At 35.0% G+C, this 20,949-nt stretch overlaps 1 protein-coding gene across 1 annotated transcript in view; it reads left to right on the top strand.

The window, feature by feature from the left end:
• LOC106875431 (protocadherin Fat 4) overlaps positions 1 to 20,949 on the top strand; it is a 483,503-nt gene that overhangs the window by 188,929 nt on the left and 273,625 nt on the right. Inside the window, exons 13-14 of the mRNA XM_089363753.1 lie at positions 7,717 to 7,881; positions 11,324 to 11,571. Coding sequence (XP_089219879.1) covers positions 7,717 to 7,881; positions 11,324 to 11,571 — 413 coding nt within the window. The remainder of the gene's footprint in view (positions 1 to 7,716; positions 7,882 to 11,323; positions 11,572 to 20,949) is intronic.

Below are 20,949 nucleotides of genomic sequence, written 5' to 3'. Positions count from 1 at the left end.
ACATAAAAATATGTAGTAGACAATCAGTATTATATATATTTCTTTATTGCCGACATGGGGCTAAACATAGAGGGGACAAACAAGGACAGACAAAAGGATTAAGTCGATTACATCGACCCCGGTGCGTACCTAGTACTTATTTAATCGACTCTGAAAGGTCAAAGGCAAAGTCGACCTGGCCGGAATTTGAACTCAGAACGTAACGGCAGACGAAATACCGTTAAGCATTTCGCCCGACGTGCTAACGTTTCTGCCAGCTCACCGCGCTTTCAGTTTTATATAATACATCCCATATCATCGCCATCATTGTCATCATCTTCATAAAAGTATAAAAGTATTATTCACTCTTTCTCAAAATTAGTTTCGGATTAATAAGTTTTTAGAAACCCTTAGCTCTAGAAACACATTTAGATCAAAATAGGATGCTTCGTTCGTTGAAAATTAGTATTGCTTTTTATGGATTGCAATCCTCAAAGTTCTTTTTAGGTAGTCTAAAAGGCATAGAAATATATTTCGAAAGAAATTCTGATAACGATATCAATTCCGGAATGTGTCTATTGTAATGCAAATTGTCTCTGGAAATTTTATATATAATGATTCGAAAAGCTTGCCTGAACAAAAGGAATTCATTATTTTTTTCAGTATATCCGCAGTGAAGAAAAGAGTAACCTTGTATTTAATCAATCAAACTCAGCATGTTTCATACAATAAGTAAATATTAGATTGCTATTATAATTTAATCTGTCGTGGGTTGCTTTGAATCCTCAATACTGATAATTAGCAACATATCTAATCTATTAAAACCACTTCATATATACTATATAGAGATATTCCTTATGACTTCTGAAATAAACTTTCTGCAACAAATTATTCATGAAGTAAATCTTTGTAATAATGAAACAAAATAGATCATAAGTATCTCATAAATATCACGTTTACTGTTCTTTTGAATTATAAGTTAGCTAAGAAGCGTTTTCAAGTGAAGAAACTATGTATAAATGTATGTATTTTAATTCTACCTTAACTTGAAGAAGAAACCTGCTTGCTTTGTGAGTCACAGATAATTTAGACTTTCACAGCGAGAAGGAAACTGTGAGTTATAATTTAATGTGAATATCTAACGGATAAGAGAAGGCGAAAATCTAATTTGGCTTTGCATCTAAAGAAATTCCCTTATTAAGAAAATTAACTGCCGTATTTATTTTCTTTAATTTATATGAGAATGTAAGAACAAAGACTACACTACCTTGCGTTACGAGTGAAATTTTCACAGTAAGTGGAAATGAAGGAACTTGCTTAAAGTGAATAGAAATAATATCAATGATATCGCTGAAAAAAAAAACAACGGCCATGTTGTAAGGATGACAACTGCAAAAGAAGTAGTAGCACTAGTATATATATATATATATATATATATATATATATATATATATATATATATATATATATATATATACAAAGATAGATATATATAAAGAGAGAGAGAGAGAGAGAGAGAGAGAGAGAGAGCGAGAGAGAGAGAGAAAGGGAGGGAGGATCTTTATGCATGTTATATATATATTTATATAGACATCGTCATCTACTCCACCTCGTTCCCGAATATTTCTTTCTTCGGTGAGGTAATGCCGGTGGCGTAGATTTGATTAGGGAGTGACCCACGCACAGATATATGGAAGACATTGTTTGTGGCACATTTGAAATGTGATATCGATGATTAGTGAATGAAACTGCAACGGACTGCTGTCAGTCCAGGTTTGCTTCAGTTGCGCCTTCAAAGCCTTTTTGTCTGTCTGACATTAGCCTATTTTGCTACGTCAGCAGATGAAATTATGACATCTTTTTCATAATCGGGTTTACATAAGATCAGATTGCATTGACATTTACAGATTACCTTCTTTAAGAAATGTCTTGAAAAAATGGCTTTCTGCTTTCGTTTTCTATTCTTTGTGGTTGTTGTTGGTTTTTCTTTTGATTTTTTTTTATGTGGGTGGGAGTTACTTACTTACTATAACATACGAATCGCTAGTGTAGCTTCCTTCGGGACCAGAGAGGCTGAACCAGTTAGAAAAAGTTCTATTTATTTTGATTTGCAACATTTAAGCAACACCGTCATTGGTTATAAATTAATATTAATCAATTACCTGCCATCTTTCCAACATAACTACAGCCTTGTGTGAATTTGATAAATCAAAACTGTAATTATTCTTGCTGTTTCCTACACAGAATAACAGGCAATATCTGTGAAATGCCATATGAGAAATATCTAGTTTTGAGAATTTTAGAATCAAGAGTATATCGAATGAAACCCTTAGAATTTTCTCAGTTGTCCAGATTCCTGTCATAAAGCTGTACAATCCCGGAATGAGTAAAGCTGAAAAACTTCCGATTAATCTGTTATGTTGAAATATTTGAGTTTCGTTCTTACATTGATAGCAAAGCCACCTGTCTCAGTAAGCTGCGGCTTCATTGTGGCGCAAGACATCTATTATATGAATACCAGCAGAGTAAATTATATATAATTTTATCAATTCCTATAGATGCTTCCAAAGAATATAACCACAAACACGCTGCTAACGTCGAATATAAAGGTGAAACTTGTTGAAATTTTGTGAAATGCTTCTACATGAAAATAGGGATCACATCTCGTTGAATATGGTCTTGTTATAGATACGAAATCTCCTCTTTGTTATAGCGAAATTGTCTAAAACCATGTTTCCTGTTGTTTTTATTTCTTTATTTGGATTGCCATTGTAGTTTCGATGGTTAGAGAAATGTGCGAAATCGCCTGACAAAATGAATGATTTTGTACATCTTAAAATATATAACTTAATAACATAACGTTTCTGGCAGGGGAGAAATTAAATAAATACTTTTGAGAGTGTAAAACAAAAGAAAATGGAAAACAAGAAGTTTTAGAGAAAAACCGAGATTTACAGGTTTTCGACATTTATGTTAATTCAATAAAATACAGAAAATTTCCCGGTGGTATCTAAACAAATAACTTAGTGAAATGTCTGGAAAAAACAACGACAATACTACTACTACTACTACTACTACTACTACTACTACTACTGCTGCTGCTGCTGCTGCTGCTACTACTACTACTACTACTACTACTACTAAGAAGAAGAAGAAACTTTCATATTTACTAAAAAGTAGATATATCAAATTGAGTCATCGTTACATGGATGACAGCAATCCAGGAATGTAGTTCAAGCTTAGAAAATATATTTTGTCTTCTCGAAATAAGTTTTTCAACTTCTCACTTCAAAAATTGCATTAGATTCCTATTTTTACTTTGCTTTGATTTTTCTTTCATTGTTGTTCGTTGCAGCAGCATTTGTACAAAATATATTATCTACCGCTACATAAAAGATCTGTGCTAAGAATGTTACAACAAAGCAAGTCTGTAAAATATATGTACCCTTTTATTTATTTAGTAGGTATTAAGATATATATATATATACATCGGTGTGGGTTAGTGGTGTATGTATGCATGTTTGTATTACAAATGATTCTGAAATAGTGTTTTTGAAGTGGAACGAATTCTACATTGTTGGAATAATGCTTGCTGCTAAGAGCATTTGCTGTCATTTATTTCCTTTTTCTTGCTTGTTAATGTGAATATAATTTGTTCACAGCTATTACTGCACTCATACACAGTAAATATGACATCTGCATTACTAGAAGTAAGCTGCTAATAAACTGATCCCACGCTGTGGTTTCGATTATCGTTTAAAACTTTACCCATTCTAAATGGCTGTTAATATTCATGAGAAATGATTGCACGTTATGATTTACTATTTCAGTTGAATGCATAAAACTTTAATATAAACGTGCGTGTATCGAGTGCGTGTATCGAGTGCGTATATACCTATACGAGATGAGTTCAAAATGTATCGGTCCGACTTTATTTTTCCCCACCAAAACTAATACCTCGTTGTGAAATTACTTTAGATTGGAGGTGACATCATTCTTTCCGCGTATGTGCGAAAGTTTTCGAGCCGATTTGTCACGTTAATTGCCGGCTGTTACGCCTAGAGTTCAGACGTGTAATGCGTGCTCATCAAATTATTGTTTTCACGCAAGATGACCGAACGCCTCGAGAAGTGAACATAAACCCATGCCTCATCACCAGTGATGATGGTCTTCAGGAAGTCTAGGTCGTGGTTTGCACAGCCCTGTATTTCCTGAGCAATTTCTGCTGCTCCGCCAGCATCTTGGGGTCAAGTTTTGCCGACACTCTCAGCATGCACAAATTCTTCGTTAAAATGGAATGCACTAATTATTTGCTTATTCCCCCTTCATGAACATTTTTCTGGATTGTTACACAGTAGTTTTCCATGACTATTCGTCGAACCTTCTCAATCGAATCCTCGTTTCGACTTGTGTATGGTCTTCAGGCATGCACAGGAAGGATAGTGCCACCTCCGACCGAAAGTGTTATTCCCACGCGCCATTAGTTTTTTGTGAGTAAAATTAAGTCGGGTACTTTTCGAACGCACCTCGTATATATATATATATATATATAGATATAGATATAGATATGCATATGTTTATATATATTTGCATGTGTATGCACACACTGAAACACAACTACACCAACACATACATATACACATACATGCATACAAACATACATACGGGCATACATACAGACAGACGTACATACATAAATACACACACGTATATATGTATGTAGACAATTTTGCGGATAAATAAATTGAATATATTAAATATAACAGCTTGGGTACGAAATATGAAATATGTATAGATGTATACGTGCAAAACGAGAGAAAGCAAAGAGTGGAGACTTTCAGACGATGAATATTTAAGTATAATTATATAGATATTTATATTAATAGATCCACGTTGAACAAAGTACAAATGACAGAGAAAATTAAATGGGAGGAAATAAAGTGTTATAAGTCCAACAGTTGTTTCTGGGGGCTCGGAGATCCATCATAATGTTGGTAGATGTAGTTCATCAAAATATGCAGGCCATGATAGAAGCATTCAGCATTGGATAAATCCAGCATCCGTCATTAGAGTAGAAAATCTTGAATCATTTGAGCGTTACTAAGTGTCTTTTATACTGAAAATCACTGGATCCCATCTATTGACTGTATGTATGTATGTATGTATGTATGTATGTATGTATGTATGTATGTGTGTGTGTATGTATGTATGTATGTAGGTAGGTAGGTATGTATGTATGTATGTATGTACACGTGTGTATATACGCGTGTATGGGAAGCGAAAACGATCTAAGAGAAATAATTAAGACTGGCGGCTGACATGTACTTGGAAAATAAATACAAACTGCATATATTAAATGGAGGCAGTTAATATACTGCATACATTTAATACATATAAGTTATTGAAAGCATTTCTGCTTCCAGAAAAGGTAGAACAATCGTCTTGTAGTAAATGGGACCGATTGCAAATGAAAAATTGAGTAACTTTCATATATGAAGATTTCTTCACACTTGAAAATGCATAAGTAAACGACACACTGATTGTCTGCAGAGATGACGAGCCGCGCTATGAATAAATATTTCTGCCTCAATAAATGTTAGCAGCACCGTAATTCTCTTACATTCTCTTCAGCAGGCTGAGATATTTAGGTTTATATTCAAGACAAGGATAAAACACATTTATGACCTACGTATGTGTGTATGTATGTATGTATGTATGTATGTATGTGAAGCATGAAAAGGTCAGGAGGTATGAGAAGTGATTATATTTATATACTCAATTGGCATACTTAGGATTGCGGAGGTTTCGCAGTTTTCTCCATACATGAATATGCATGCCACGCTTTAGACAATACAATTGTATATTCACAAATCTAGCTCATCAGATCACTAGAACATCATGGTTATATCAACGATTCCAATGTTTAATCATTGGTGTAACCATGAAGTAGTGATCCGATAAACTCACTTTCTGTACATGCATTGATGTTTGAATATACAATTGTATTTTAAAATTCGTTCCATGTATATGTATGCAAACGTGTAAACATAATTCATTTCACCTTAAAATTATTACTGAATGAAGAAGGTTACAAAACTGTTGTAAACTTAAGGAAGTTAAGTGGTTAAATAAATATATTCAGCTCTCATACCATCTGACGTATTATGATTTATATACTCCTTGTGAAATAATTTCGTCAACTGGATCTTCTGTATGTCGTCTGCATGGTCGCTCTGCATTACACTTCTCGGAATTGGATTGCTGTGTTGTCTGTTTGATGAGTCTGTTAGAGGAGCTTTCCGTAAAAGCTGTAAGATTCTCTGCATCCATGTCAGATACTACAAAAATATTTGTATATATATATGTATGTATGTGTATATATATATATATATGTATAAATATAAATATATATATATATATATATATATATATATATATATATATATATATATATATATATATATATATATATATATATATATATGCATATATACTTTCGTATTAAATTCACATATTTAAAATATTCATAAGTGTAGATAGATAGATAGATAGATAGATAGATAGATAGATAGATAGATAGATAGATAGATAGATAGATAGATAGATAGATAGATAGATAGATAGACATTTTTGTGTATGGAAATATATGAACGTAAATGTATTGATATGTTGTGTGTGTATATATATATATATATATATATATATATATATACTAGTAAACTACACGTGACCCGTTGGGCCACCGGGGAAGTCTGAGTTTCTCAGCAGCGGAGTTTTGTTTTGTGGATTTTTTTTCACTTCCAGGTTATTTCGCATACTTTCAACGAAGGTGACATTGAAATCATGCGTAAATGACTCCTTTCTCCAGAAAAGGAAAGATTTAGCTGCTATTTCTTGTTGCACGCTATCAAAGGCTAGAATAGAAGTATTTACTGTAAGAAAAAACAACTCGTATGTTTTCGTTGTCAAGTGACTGTGTCTAATCGAAAGGTTAAGTTTTTCCCTTTTAGGGTTAAGTTATTTTCGGAGTATTTTCCCATTATGCACTGTTTTGAGCATTTATACTCCGAAAACACCTTATATCTCAATAAGCAGTCGTCTGATTTACGCGAAACTTGTTTTATTCCGTCTGTTTCAAGGGACACTTAAATCATAGTATTTTCCCATTATACGCCAGTTTGGCTGAGTAAAATTGCAAGCTCACTTTTGATGTATTATAGATGTACGTATGTGTGCATGTATATTTATTTGTATGTTTGTGTAGATTCACATCTGTATGTGTGTCTGTGTGTGTGTGTGTCTCTGTGTGTGTCTGTGTGTGTGTGTGTGTGTGTGTGTGTGTGTGTAATGAAAGTATAATGATAATACTAATTACTGTGAAACGAATGAATGTACATATCGTAGCTAAAATACTGCTGTGAATAATGATCTATTAAGAGATCCTTATTTCACTTGAACAGACGCTAGTAACATAGATGAACTCATTCAGTTCATGATAGTTCTTGCGTAAAATAGCTGCTTGTTTGTTTATCTAAGCGAAAAATAAGTCAATATTTTCTCATACTTACCAAATTTTCTTTTCGTTTTTAGCTCTCATTACATCCGGGGTCTTTTGTTTTTTTCCATTTTCCTCCTGACCGCATATGCAGTAATATGATGAAATCGTGTTTCTACAAGATGATTTCGTGAATAGTTTGATAATTTATTTCTGTTATTTAATTGTAATTCCTTTCATAGGTGCGTGCTGTTGAAACTAAAAGTGAAGAGAGAAAAGTGAGCAACCCTAATGCAAGGATCCTTCTCGAAGTAAAAGATATTAATGATAATACGCCGAAGTTCAGAAAGCAATTCTACAAATATGAAATAAAGGATAACATTCCATTCAATGAACCTGTACATTCGGTAAGAGAAGAATACAATTTTTAAAAAAGTAATGAGTACATAGATTTCTGTCCCTAATTGTTTAATATCGATGTGCAAAATCTCATTAGATATTGCTCTCACAATATGGAATCATTTTTCTTGCTAGTCTTACTATATAGAATCATCTTACTTATTGGTCTTGCTGTGTAGAACCACGTTACTTATCGGACGCTCTCTTTGATAATATCACTGAATAGAAAGAATCCCAATGCTTGTTAGGTTTGCTGAGTAGACTCGCAAATGCTTATTAGTCAAGCCATGTTACTTATTAATCTCAGCGTAGGATAACGTTATTCATTAGTTTCGCTATTTAGAATCATGTAACTTATTAGTCTCACACAGTAGAATCACGTTTTTTATGAGTCTCACTGTGTATAATCACGCTACTTATTAATTTAGCAATGTATAATCCCATAATTCATCAGTCTCGCTCCGCAGAATCACTTTACTTATTAGTTTCGCTGCATAAAGTCATATTACTAATTAGTCTCGCTATGTAAACTCACGATATTTGTCTCGCAGTGAAGAATCACGTTACTTATTAGTCTCGTTATGTAGAATCACGCTAAGTGTTAATCTCGCTGTGTAGAATCACGTTACGTCTTAGTCAAGTGGTGTAGAATCGCTACATATTAAAATGTAAGCAATGAGAGTGTCGGAAGTAGAACTGATACGTGCAAATCAATCGCTAGTAATGTAGAAATACGCAGGGAGGCTTTCGAGGGAGACTCGCTCCCTCCGTTAGGCTTCGTTATTGTGCTAACCCCTCTGGCAAGTATACAGAGAAAATACAGACCTGCCTATGATAATATCAAATCCAAATGGAGTATAGATCACTTTATATAGATGGATTCAAACTATGTGATGAGATAGGCTTGTATTCTCTGATCAAAACAGTGAGACTATTCATAAATGATACAGGAATGCAGTTACGGGTAGATAAGTGTGCAGTACTATTTATGAAAGGAGACCGGGAGGTAAATTCTGATGGCATAAAATTACCACCAGACACCATTAGATTGCTGTGGAAAAAAGGGGAATACAAGTACCTTGGAGTGCGTGAAAACGATAGGATAAAGGAAGGCGAAATGGGAAAGTCACTAAAGTGTACAAGAGGAGAATTGGGGAGGTGCTCGAAACAAAATTGGATGCAGGGAACATCATTACAGCCATAAATACATGAGTTATGCCAATATTGAGGTACTCTGCTCTCTTCCTGGAATGGACAAAGGCCGAGCTGCAGAAGTTGGATAGAACTTGAAAGCTAATAGTAATACCGACCGACTCTACCTACAAGGCAGAAGACACTGTTAATACCGCGATTGTGAGTCTAAAAATGTATGCTGCGCAGAGTAAAGAAAGAATACTTTCGACGGCCAGGCATACCCAAAAAGTGACTGAAATAGTAAGAGGATTCGGAGAAAAAAGGAACAAAAGAATTAACAAATGGAAAGAAATGGAATTACACGATCGATTCATGCAACAAACCGAGAATGTTGGAAGCAAAGTTCTCTGACTTTGGTTGACGGACGGAAACTTGAAACGGTACACAGAAATGCTAATTATAACGGCTCAAAAACTAGCTCTTAAAACAAATCTGATAAAGGCAAAGATCGACAATCTGGAACCATGTAATTGGGAAGTAAGCTTCTTAGTACAGGCCTATTCTGCAAGAATCCTAAGAAAGATTCTTGAGATTTGAGTAATCTTGTTGTGACCATATCTCAAGACGATATACCTGCTAACTAAATTATTATGTATTAAATGATGCTTCAAATTTTGGTATAAGGCCAGTAATTTTAAGGGAGAGGGGATTAGTCGAATTAATCGAGTCCAGTACTTGACTGGTACTTTATTTCATTAATCACGCAAGGAAGAAAGGCGAAGTTGGTCTCAGCGGGAATTGAACTAAGAGCATAAACAGACTTAACACCGCAAAGTATATTCTTGAGTGCTATGTATCGAGGAAGGGCAGTAATTTGGCAGAATAAGCAATGCGACGAATAAAATGCATTGTGATATTTAGTTACGGGACTTTGAGTTCTGTTCTGAAATTCTTTCAATGTCAGCCAAAAGTGTTTGGTCATATGCCAATATTAGAAAGCAATATTATGCAATAAGAAATCAGTTATTTTGTTAATTAAAAGTAGAAATATTTTTCACGTAACGCACCTATAGTTGAAAGCAAATTTAAAGGTAGACGAATATTTAACTATCTGTACAACGTAGAATACCAATCTCATTAGTCATATAGTTATACACTTGGTAGAGATCTCTGTTCAAATATTCATTAAGGTTACTCATTTAAATTCTCCAAATCTAATCTTCATCTCTCAAATCCTTCCAACAAAAATTACATTTGAATTTTTGAAATAGATTATGAAGTTTGTAAAGAAGATTACATCATGAATTAATTAAAAAGCTAATTATCACCACTATATTCAAAAGGGTTGAATAGATTTCTCCATTCTGGATTAGGTTAAGTTGACTTCCTAAAAATATATATCTCTACCAGAGTTATCAGTTCTTCTCAATTCTCTAACAAAAAGAACTTTTTAAATCAATTTTAACGATCTTGCTTCAAGTTTAAACTGATTCTATTTCAGTCCTTTACTAATCAGAGAAACATGTTCTGCTTAATCTAGTCATTAATCATTTTCTTCCTCCAGCGGTATGTACCTGAGAAAAACTTAAGACGAATTTTTTTGCATTTTACTTTTTCTTTTTGTCTTTTGCGATGTATAACAACAATTTACACAAAGCTTTGCTTATCTGATTTCACAATTTCTATTTACGTCTGTATTTTGTTTAAAATTTGTCATTACCCTGTGTAATCAATATTAATCCTATTTTATTTTCAATGGCTGACCGATTGGAAAACCTGAATTTTAAAACTTTTTTCCATTCGGTTAGTCATAGCCTACCCGCATTGTCAGGTGTAGACTATTCGAGATTTTTTGAGGTACATATTTAAATATGAGTTACATATTTAAATATGACCAAAAACTCAACCGAATCAAAAACTTAGCTCATGGAAACTAACTTCTAGCTCTAAGGGGAGAGATGCCTGTGTTACTGGAACTCTTCAGAATACAGCATTGTTGTGACCTACAATTCTTAATAGTTGTCATTATTAAAAGTGTTTGATAGTACTCTCCGGCATGAGAGTCGGTTTCTTTAAATATTGATATTAACCTAAATCGAATCTTATAGAGGATATTAGTCTAAAGCCACACATTCTGCAGAAGAGTTTTAGCCATTAACTTAACCAGAAGAATAAAAATAATTTTTTCTTCGACGGAATCTCAAATCAGAACATAGAAAATCGTAACTAAATACTGCAAAGTTGTTTGTCCAACTTCTTCAAAAGTTCTACCAATTTATTGTCATTGGTTTCTTATATACATTAATATTTCTTCAGCCTACAGAGAGCATTGATGCATTTGATCCTGATTTAGCAGAGAACGGTACCGTTGCTTACACAATTATTGAAGTCACCAGAAAAGGTGGCGGAACATCCTTCAATGACATAAGCCGTTTCAAAATGGATGAAGGCGGAAATCTTAAAGTCGGTCAAAGTCTAAGAGATTTACGACGAAAAGGTATTTTCCCAGAGTATCGAATCATTATTAAAGCAGAAGATCAAACAGAAGACATCAGTTCGCGGCGGTAAGCGATTTTCATCATGAAATGTTTTTAATTGCTTGAATTTTATAATACTGAGATTGATTTGGTTTTTGGTAGTTTAATCTCTATAATTTAATCTATATACTTGCTTCAGGATATTATTAAACACCACAAACGTTTCACACACAAATATTAAATATTTGCAATGCGTATGTTTTGTGTGGTTAATTGTATAAATGTGCCTCAAACAAATATGTCCTTGTGGCATTTATTTAAATACTTGTTGAATAAACTTTGGCCTCACCAGTCAATTGTAATAGCTGACTTTTCACACAGCAGATAACCTCTGAATAACAGGAAAACAGTTTTCATGTATGTTTGAATGCATATATAGAAGATCATTAGATTTTATCTTCCAAAATCTTCCAAATTTCTCACCAATAGAGAAAGGACTGTTTTCCAGCCGTGAAGCGGTTTCTTTCATTCGAATTTACATACCAACTAGATAGTGAAGAAAGCATGTATGGATGTGCTTATGTTTGTATGTATCTGGACATGGATGTAAGCATAGAAGATGTTGCATATGTATGTGGGTTTTGTATGGTTTGAACAATGTAGTGTTCAAAAAAATATGCATGCATGCTTGCTTGTGTGTGCTTATACACTTATTATTTGCTTATATACACTTACCGCGTTTGTTTCGACTTAACGTATGTATAAATGCACACACTACAAATTACATTTCTGAAATGTTTTATATAAATCACAGTTCTATAAATGCTTGCAACTATGATTCTTTAATTAGCCAGTTTTTGCTGATTGGGGTAGAAGCAATCAGCTACATATCCAAACGTCGCAATAATTCCAAGTCTAAATCTAAAACTATAATCTGGATGGTATACCTGTAGACTTTTATTTTAGTTTGGCAAAAGTAAGTTTCCTATAATTACCAACCAAGTGTGGCGTATTATACGGGACAGTGCTACTGACGTTTGTAGGAAGACATCTCTCCCAGCTGTCTAACGACACACATTCTGTGTCCGATTAGTATTTGCGAGGGGAGGTCATTACTCCCATCCCCAGCCTTACGTGATACACACAGACTCGAATTTCTGGGTGGTAACCCGTCCTCAGCGTGTGTCAATCACCATCTAGTGACGAAAATTCACCCCACTTGCAATATACTATATGCTTTTTTCAGTGACGGTTCGTCGCTGATCTCGAAAAAGGAGAAATAAGCTATATCAAATCTCTGAGCGTGATTTAAACAGTAGCAATACAGAATCGTAACATATAATTGCCAACCAAGTGTGGCGTCCTATACGGGACAGTGCTACTGACGTTTATTGCCCCAGGAAGACATCTCTTCCAGCTGCAAAATGCATATAGTATTTTGCGAGTGGGGTGAGTTTTCAGCACTAGCTGGTGATTAACACACGCTGAGGGCGGATAACCACCCAGAAACTCGAGTCTGTGTGTATCACGTAAGGCTAGGGATGGGAGCGATGACCTCCCTCGCAAATACTAACTGGACACAGAATGTGTGTCGTTAGATGGAAGGGATATCTTCCTGGGGCTATAAACGACAGTAGCACTGTCCCGTATAGGGCGGCACACTTGGTTGGCGATTATAAGTTACGATTCCGTATTGCTACTGTTTATATCTCGCTCAGAGATTTAGTGTAGCTAAAAGTAAGTTTCCTCACTAATCTAATATTTACTAAACTTGGAGATTCATGCCGAAATGTTACTTTCCCAGCGTATTGAATCATTTTAATGAAGGGGATCAAAACAAGATATCGATTCTTGACCCTAAGAGATTATCAACATTAATGAGAGAATACTTTCTGAAGGATCCTCATATAATTTGCCTCTTGCATGCAAACTAAGTTTTTGCTCTTCAATAATAGTGGGGTTTCTCAATGTCGTCGAATGGATATAAAGTGGTATTCAAAGGACGTTTGAATTGATACTATGTCTCTGCATTTTCGTTATCAGACAGAAGCAGTCTATGTCATCATTACTGTGAAAATGTCAATTAATGGTTAATAGTTGTTTGAATTTCCTTTATTATCCACTCTACAAATCCAAAATATTGATTACTTTGTGATACATTGATTTATATCATTCAGAGTGTTCTGAGTGTTTTTCTTTTTCCTAATTCATGCACCTTTTTTATTTTAAGAAAGTCATAGATATATTTTCTTTTACGCCTAAGTACAAGTAGAAATTCCCTATAAGACATCGGGAAAATAGTCGGTCGATATTTTACTAGCTTGGCTCATAGCTAGCTTTCAATAGGCTTACAATTATGTTCACCCAAATCTTTCGTTATATGCTTTGAGAATGACGTAACCAGATCAAGACTCCGCTTCATGCTTTCCTTATACTCGACATATACTTTGTCCACGGGTGAGTTATGTATTAGTTCGAGGTTTTGGTGTCTTCTTCTGAGCTAATTACGTACTACATTTCGCCAGCAAAACGAGCTAAGGGATTATCAAAAGTATAATCAGCATCTCAGGTAAAATCTCTCCTTGAAATACAGAATCCTGTACCCCATTAGAGACAATAAAATCACCCTTTAATTTAACTTCACGACGGTAGCCCAGCACCGAATCATGTTGTCTATGACAAAGATGATGGTTTCTAAAATTTTAGATGTCAAAAGAATCTTTGTTGTCGAGGAGCCTTAAACAATCCACAAATTAGCAACAGAATTGAATATTTTTGAACACCAGAGAGACTCTGACCAAATTCCTACTATGTCACCGTACTTTTGATGTCATATTTTTGTTATCTAGAAGTTGTTCAGCAAATCTCCAAACTTGTTCCCTTCAAACTGCTTGTTTAATTGTGATGATATTATCATCATCACAAAGCAGCACGCCGACAGAATTGTCAGCACGCCGGGTGAAAATGCTTAGCGATATTTTATTCGTCTTTACGTTCTAAGTTCAAATTCGTCCGAATTCGACTCTGCCTTTCATCTTTTCGGGGTCGATAAATTAAGAACTAGTGGAACACTGGGATTGATGTAATCCACTAGTGCCCACCCTTAAAATTTCAGGCCTTGTACCTTAAGTAGAAAAGATTATTATCATCAAATGATGGCGCAATTGTCAGCACGCCGGCTGAAATGCTTAGTGGTAGTTTGTCTGTCTTTATGTTCTGAGTTCAAATTCTACCTACGTCGACTTAGCCTTTCATCTTTTCGGAGTTACTAAGTTAAGTATTATTTCAACACTGGAGTTGTTGTAATCGACTTAGTTCCTATCTGAAATTGCTGACCTTGTGCATAAATTTGAAACCATTATTAATATCATCACAGTAATCTTAAATGAATACGTTCAGACAGGTTGTATACTTTTAATGAGTGTGTGTTTGCAAGAAGGTAAGTAGTACGTATGTACGTACGTATGCATGTATGAATGAATGAATGTATTAATGCATGTTTACTTATTTCAACCAACATCAATCGTTCACCCATGTATATGAAGGCTTTCTAATAAATTAGAAATGAGAAAACTAATTCAGTAGAGAACAGGGGATAGCTTTTGCAAAATTCATCATTGTTGCTTTCCTCTCGTCTATCACTTCCTTATGACCGAACAATCATCATCACCAACAACAACAGCCACGGACATCATCATTATCATCATCATTACTGCCAATATTGAGAGTTGTGTGAATTTTGCAATAAAATCCTTTCTTTCATTTTGTCCCTTTCTGGGAGATCTAATCAAGTTGAGAAGCCATAAATATCATAACTTATGTGTCATTCTCAATCACAGTAGCTTTATCTAACTCTACTGTTAGGCTCATATAACTTAAGAGTATGGAATCTCTAAATTCCATATTAATGTACAATACGCACACAATATCATATCTATCTATCTATCTATCTACCTATCAATCTATCTATCTATCTATCTATCTATCTATCTATCTGTCTATCTATATATATATATATATATACAGGGCCACACTTCAAGTTCGGTCGACCCCCTCGTACACAGATGATGAAACCCCCTCATACACTTCATGAAAAATCACCAAATGTACATCTTAATATCCGTCAATTGCATGTAACTGAAATTGACTAGTTAGCATATAGAAAGTTTAAATGCATCTACCAATGCAAACTTTTGCTATCTAAACAATGTACACCATGTTCACCAACAATATACTTCTACAAACTATACAAACATTTTTTCTTTCTACACAATCGGTATCTGAAAATCTTTACATTTCCCCAAACTTTATCGTCTTTAGAACAATGCTCTATACATCCAAAATGCATTTAGTCCTTCATATATCATTATAGTTCTCAGATATTTTTTTTTGCAATCCCAATTAACTGAATAACCTCTATCTTGAACGACTAGTGACTGTTAAGTTCAAATATATTCTAAGAGCTACATCAGCAATTGGAAAGGTTTCGGCAATCTCTGCATTATGAGATAAAAGTACCCCGTTGAGATAGTACGAAACATGACCTGAACTTACAAAAGGCTGAAAAGTACTACAATTATTCATGCTATGAAAATTTTACTAAAACACTGGGGAAAGCAGTGATGGGTTTCTCAGTTTCGGTTCTGATCTCTGCATCAATTTTGAAGTTTCCGTGCACCGATTAATATGCTACCCCAGGTTTTTTTGCAAGGTGACAAACAACTGATCTAAAATGACATTAAAAGTCTCGCACCTAAATTTTTCTCTTACAGAAGGGACAGCATACTCCGAAGTTGACGCTAGAGGGGCATCGTGTTCGTTTTTCTTCCTTAGTCGATCTATCGTTGCTTCATAGACTATGTTTCCACACATGTTCCTGGCATCCAGATTCAACTCTTCATACTTAGCCCGATGTGACTTCAGAAATTTTTCCACCGAATCGATTAGATCTGTCATTTTATTCAGATGAACTTTAACACCTTGAAAAGAATTGTTTTTACTGTTAATCCTTCAGGAATTAAATTCCAGATCTTAGTCATTAGAGCAGTTTCAGGACAGTTCATTTTGTCTACCAATGTCTGGCCTTCAATTTTTTTTGCTTCAGGTGTTTATTCTAAATCATCTTCAATATCTCGGAGTGCATTTTGAATGTAGATATAATTGATCAACGATGGTCTAAATAGCGCATGCTCTTGCTGACCAACGAGCTTCTGACAATGACTTCAAATTCAGTTCTCTTCAGTGCAGAGAAGAGGTGTATACCTTTGGTATGAAGCCAATATAGCTAACAGCTTCGACATACCAAGAAGCAGTAGCGTGACCTACTAGATTCAATGAATAAGTGGCACTGGTAATGAAAACTGTAACCAAGTTCTTTTCCTTAAGTCTGGCTTGTATTCCTGTGTCGTGATCAGAAATATTACTGGCGCCATCGTAGGACTGCTCTTTGCAGTCTTCAAAATTTATACCCTATTTTTTTAGGACATTTTAACACAGATGTAGCCAGTGCTTCCACTTTGTGAAACCAGTCTGCAGGAAACTTAAAACACTTTCTATCGGCTTCCCAGAAACAATATATTCACAGTAGCTGTTAGCTGATAATCTTGGGCGCGGTCTGGTATTAAATTTATAAAAACTGACAAATACTTCGCAGTTTTAAGTTTTGATACAATATGATCCTGTATCTTAAATTCAACAGTCATTTTTTCGTTGGTGGTAATGATAAGTATGACTACTAACGACTTCCGGAATTGCTAAATACTTTCAAGTGACCCATTAGAAATGGATCAAATTGTGCAATAAATTCCGTAATTGCACAAAAGTTCCCATTTTACATAGATCTATGGTTTCTTCACTAATCTGAAATGCCAGATTTCTATCGACTAGAAATATTGTATACGGCCAGCTCAATACTTCAGCACAGTATTTCGTGTTTTATCTGTACTGTTTTCCTACTTGTTATTAATACGAAAACAATCTCCACATAAAAGATTAAACTGCACCATAGACCTCTGTGCTTTCATTTCCTCCCCTGCATTTATTCCAATCATTAAATCTCATTCTTGCTGGAAAACCTGCCAGGGCGGCTTGACATCAAAGTAGAGTAAAATCAATTAACTGCACTCCTTGATGGGCTGTACAGGATCCACTTTGTCAAACACTGCCCATCATTGTCACAAACAGTACAAAACTGAATTTTTAAAATAATGAGTGCTCACCATTTTTTTTTTTCATAACGACGTCAATATTCAGTATTCTGAAAGAACAGGGACACACTTTTTTCTGGAAGAAAACTATCTGGTTCGGTATAGATCCGATGATAACACTTTGCTATCCATATCAGTAGGATGCGGTGATCCTTCATCTTCAATATCTTGATTTTATATGCTTCTCCTATATTGCAAATGCACTTGGGAGTGCAGCTAGTTTCTCAAAAGAGACATTTGTTACTGATTCTTCATTACCATTTAAGTTGTTCTTTTCGAAACAAAGATAAATTGTGCAAGGTGTTGCTAAGTACTAAGCTAGATTATTTACACATACTTCTATCATTTTTACAGCTGGGGTAGATGAGTAGGCCTGCAGCCAAATTAAATCAAGTGTTAATGGAAAAGAATTCAAGCAATAGAAAGCAAATTGAGGATTACAAATTAAGGATTGTGCATCCATTAAATTACTTTTCTTCAAAATTACTTTTCACCTTGATGGAGCCAAAGAAACAAAGGAACGCTATAAACGCTTAAGAAAATGATAGGCCTGCAAAGGAACTGTGTATTTCAAGGATCCCTTTAAACTTCAATCATGTAACGATATTTGAGCTTACAGTTATACTTTTGTTAATAAAAATGGCGTCTGCACATGTAACGGTTCAAATAATTTTGTGAGGGAAGGGTATTTTGTATTGCAATTAAGATGGGTTGTTGTTAATGACGTCCTTGTGCTTATTTTTATGTTCAACGTTTTTTCTATCTCTGTTATTTTTTATCCACCTATTTACGACCAGGATATTTCACTCGTAGATATCCGCATGCAATAACATCTTATGTCTCAACAGAGATACTAGAAAATGTGTCGCCACTGATACATTGAAAAATAAAGTTAAAGAATAGCACCAGCGATAGTGACAGGTCCTAAACATCACAATCATCTTTGAGAATGTAACACGAATATAACAATTACAAACTGGTAGGCCACTATCTCAAGAGACTGGGAAACATATAAACATTAAAAGCGTAGGATTTTGCTGAACTATTTTTCCACCTTTTAGTATAGAAATTTCAAGAGTTTGGTGAATTGGAATGACGAAAAATATTGAAAACAAAAAAATGAAAAAATATATATAGTTTAATGTGAAAAAAATTGTTTGAACGAGTCCTATTTTAAAGCTGAAAGGAAAACCGATTTTATCTGTGGCATGGTGTTATGACAAAGAGATAATTTTATAATTGAGATAGTAATTTAAAAATACAAATTTTGGAAGTCAGACAGTCTTACCTTTTACTCGTAAATTGTAACAGCGTATCAAAAGACTTCTATGTGATGAAGTTTAGGGAGTGGCAACAATATGTGTGACCACGTGTTTGTGTGTGTGTGTGTGTGTGTGTGTGTGTGTGTGTGTGTGTGTGCGTGCGTGTGCGTTTTAATCGCAAGAACAAACGTCTGAAATCTATTTAAATAAACAGACAAATACATAGTAGTACTGACTAGGTTTTAGAAAGCTTTCGTTTGTGTTACTTTGGTTTTCCATTGTTATTTTTCCCATTTATCCGTCGTTTTATTCCAAAGGGATTGAAAACTGATTTTGGAGAACTGCGTTGTAGCTTTTGGGGGTTAAGTAACTGCTTTTCCTAAAGTGGAGAAAATGTATTTTTTAAAGGATATTTCTTTAAGCAGAAGTTTTAAAAAGTAGGAGAATGCCTTCTTCATGCAAGGTTGCTGGGATGGGGGAGACTCTCGTTGCAGAGGGCCAACAACCCATTGTAGGGGCCCATAACCCATGGTAGGGGCCCACAACCCATGGTAGGGGCCCACAACTCATGGTAGGGCCCCACTATTAGGTGGCTTGGCTTGGGGCAGGTGCACTTTTTGCCTCCCTAGAAATCGGACTCTGTGTGTTTTTATGCGTGTGTGTGTGTGTGTGTGTGTGTGTGTGTGTGTGTGTGAATTTTCAAGTAAGCATCTGTTGTAGATTTATTCTGATTTGAGAACAAACGACATGCAGATTGATGTCGAAGAACATATAAAATTTGAAATAGAAGACCTGGACGAATCCGGAATGCTCTCTCTGCTTCATTTCCAAATCAGGGTCACAGAGGAGAGTTCTATCAATACTAACTTTTACAGGAAAGTTACACTACGAGTCTTCCCTGCCACCAGAGTCAATGTCGCAAACGTGTAAAAAGAAATCACCCGCAAAAGCGACAGATGCAGCAACACAGCTGACAAAGATTCCAACACCAAGCTATTCCTCAAAAACTTAAAACACAATGAATATCCTCCATCTTTAATGAAACGATTGTGCCTACAATCCCAAGTCTCAAATGTACTTCCCTAATCTGCCTTATTTCGTTGACAGTTCCATTGCTGCTATACAACTTGCCTACCACAGGTAGGGACTCAAGACGCAAATGGGGTACAGTGGTCCAGCACTGAGGAAATTTCTGTCTAAGAATAATACCACAGATAACATTGTGGATTGCACACTATCCAGTTGTCCCACAAACAACTTCCAAATGTGCCTGAGTGAATATGTGGTATACGAGGTCGTCTGAAGTAAATGTGAGGCATTCTCCACTGGGAGCACCATGAGGAAACTGCACGTTCGAATCAAAGAAGATACGTTCACAGACGCTTCAATGAAAAACACCTACAAACATACCAGACCCAGAGTTCTGAGTTATTCATTAGGACCACTCAACGCAGAAGATGTAATGTCAAAATTACATGACGAAACAGGTTACTATAGCAACACCAGTCTGAACATGTAATCTTCCTTCCCCACATATCTAAGTAACGACCTTTTCTCCCTCCGTAACACATAAAAATATGAGGTAAAACTACAACTTCGGTTTGTTTCTATTCTTTTTGTAGTTTACATTGTTCCCGCGTTAGCCAACAAATGTCTCTAATATAATATCAGACTATGCTTTGCCACTGAAAATAATCAATGTTTTATATATATGTATATATATATATATATATATATATATATAAAAATGAGAATGTGTGTCTGTCTGTCTGTCTGTCTGTCTGTCTGTCTGTCTGTGTGAATCCCTAAAACTCGAGAACTACGCAACCAATTTCATTCAAATTTTACACATGCCTTACTTAGGGTTCCAGTTGTGTTTTAGTCAAAAAAAATTATTAACTTCTTGCAGAGTTCGAGCACACGGCAACATAATATCTCCTCCACTATTTAAGTATTACGTGTCAAAAGTGAAACAAAAACACTCATGTCAAATACTT

The sequence above is a fragment of the Octopus bimaculoides genome, chromosome 15 (assembly GCF_046866305.1).
Source record: "Octopus bimaculoides isolate indiv1 chromosome 15, ASM4686630v1, whole genome shotgun sequence".
NCBI lineage: Eukaryota > Metazoa > Mollusca > Cephalopoda > Octopoda > Octopodidae > Octopus > Octopus bimaculoides.
The sequence above is the reverse complement of the archived record's forward strand: the minus strand, read 5'-3'. Positions and strand labels throughout refer to the sequence as shown.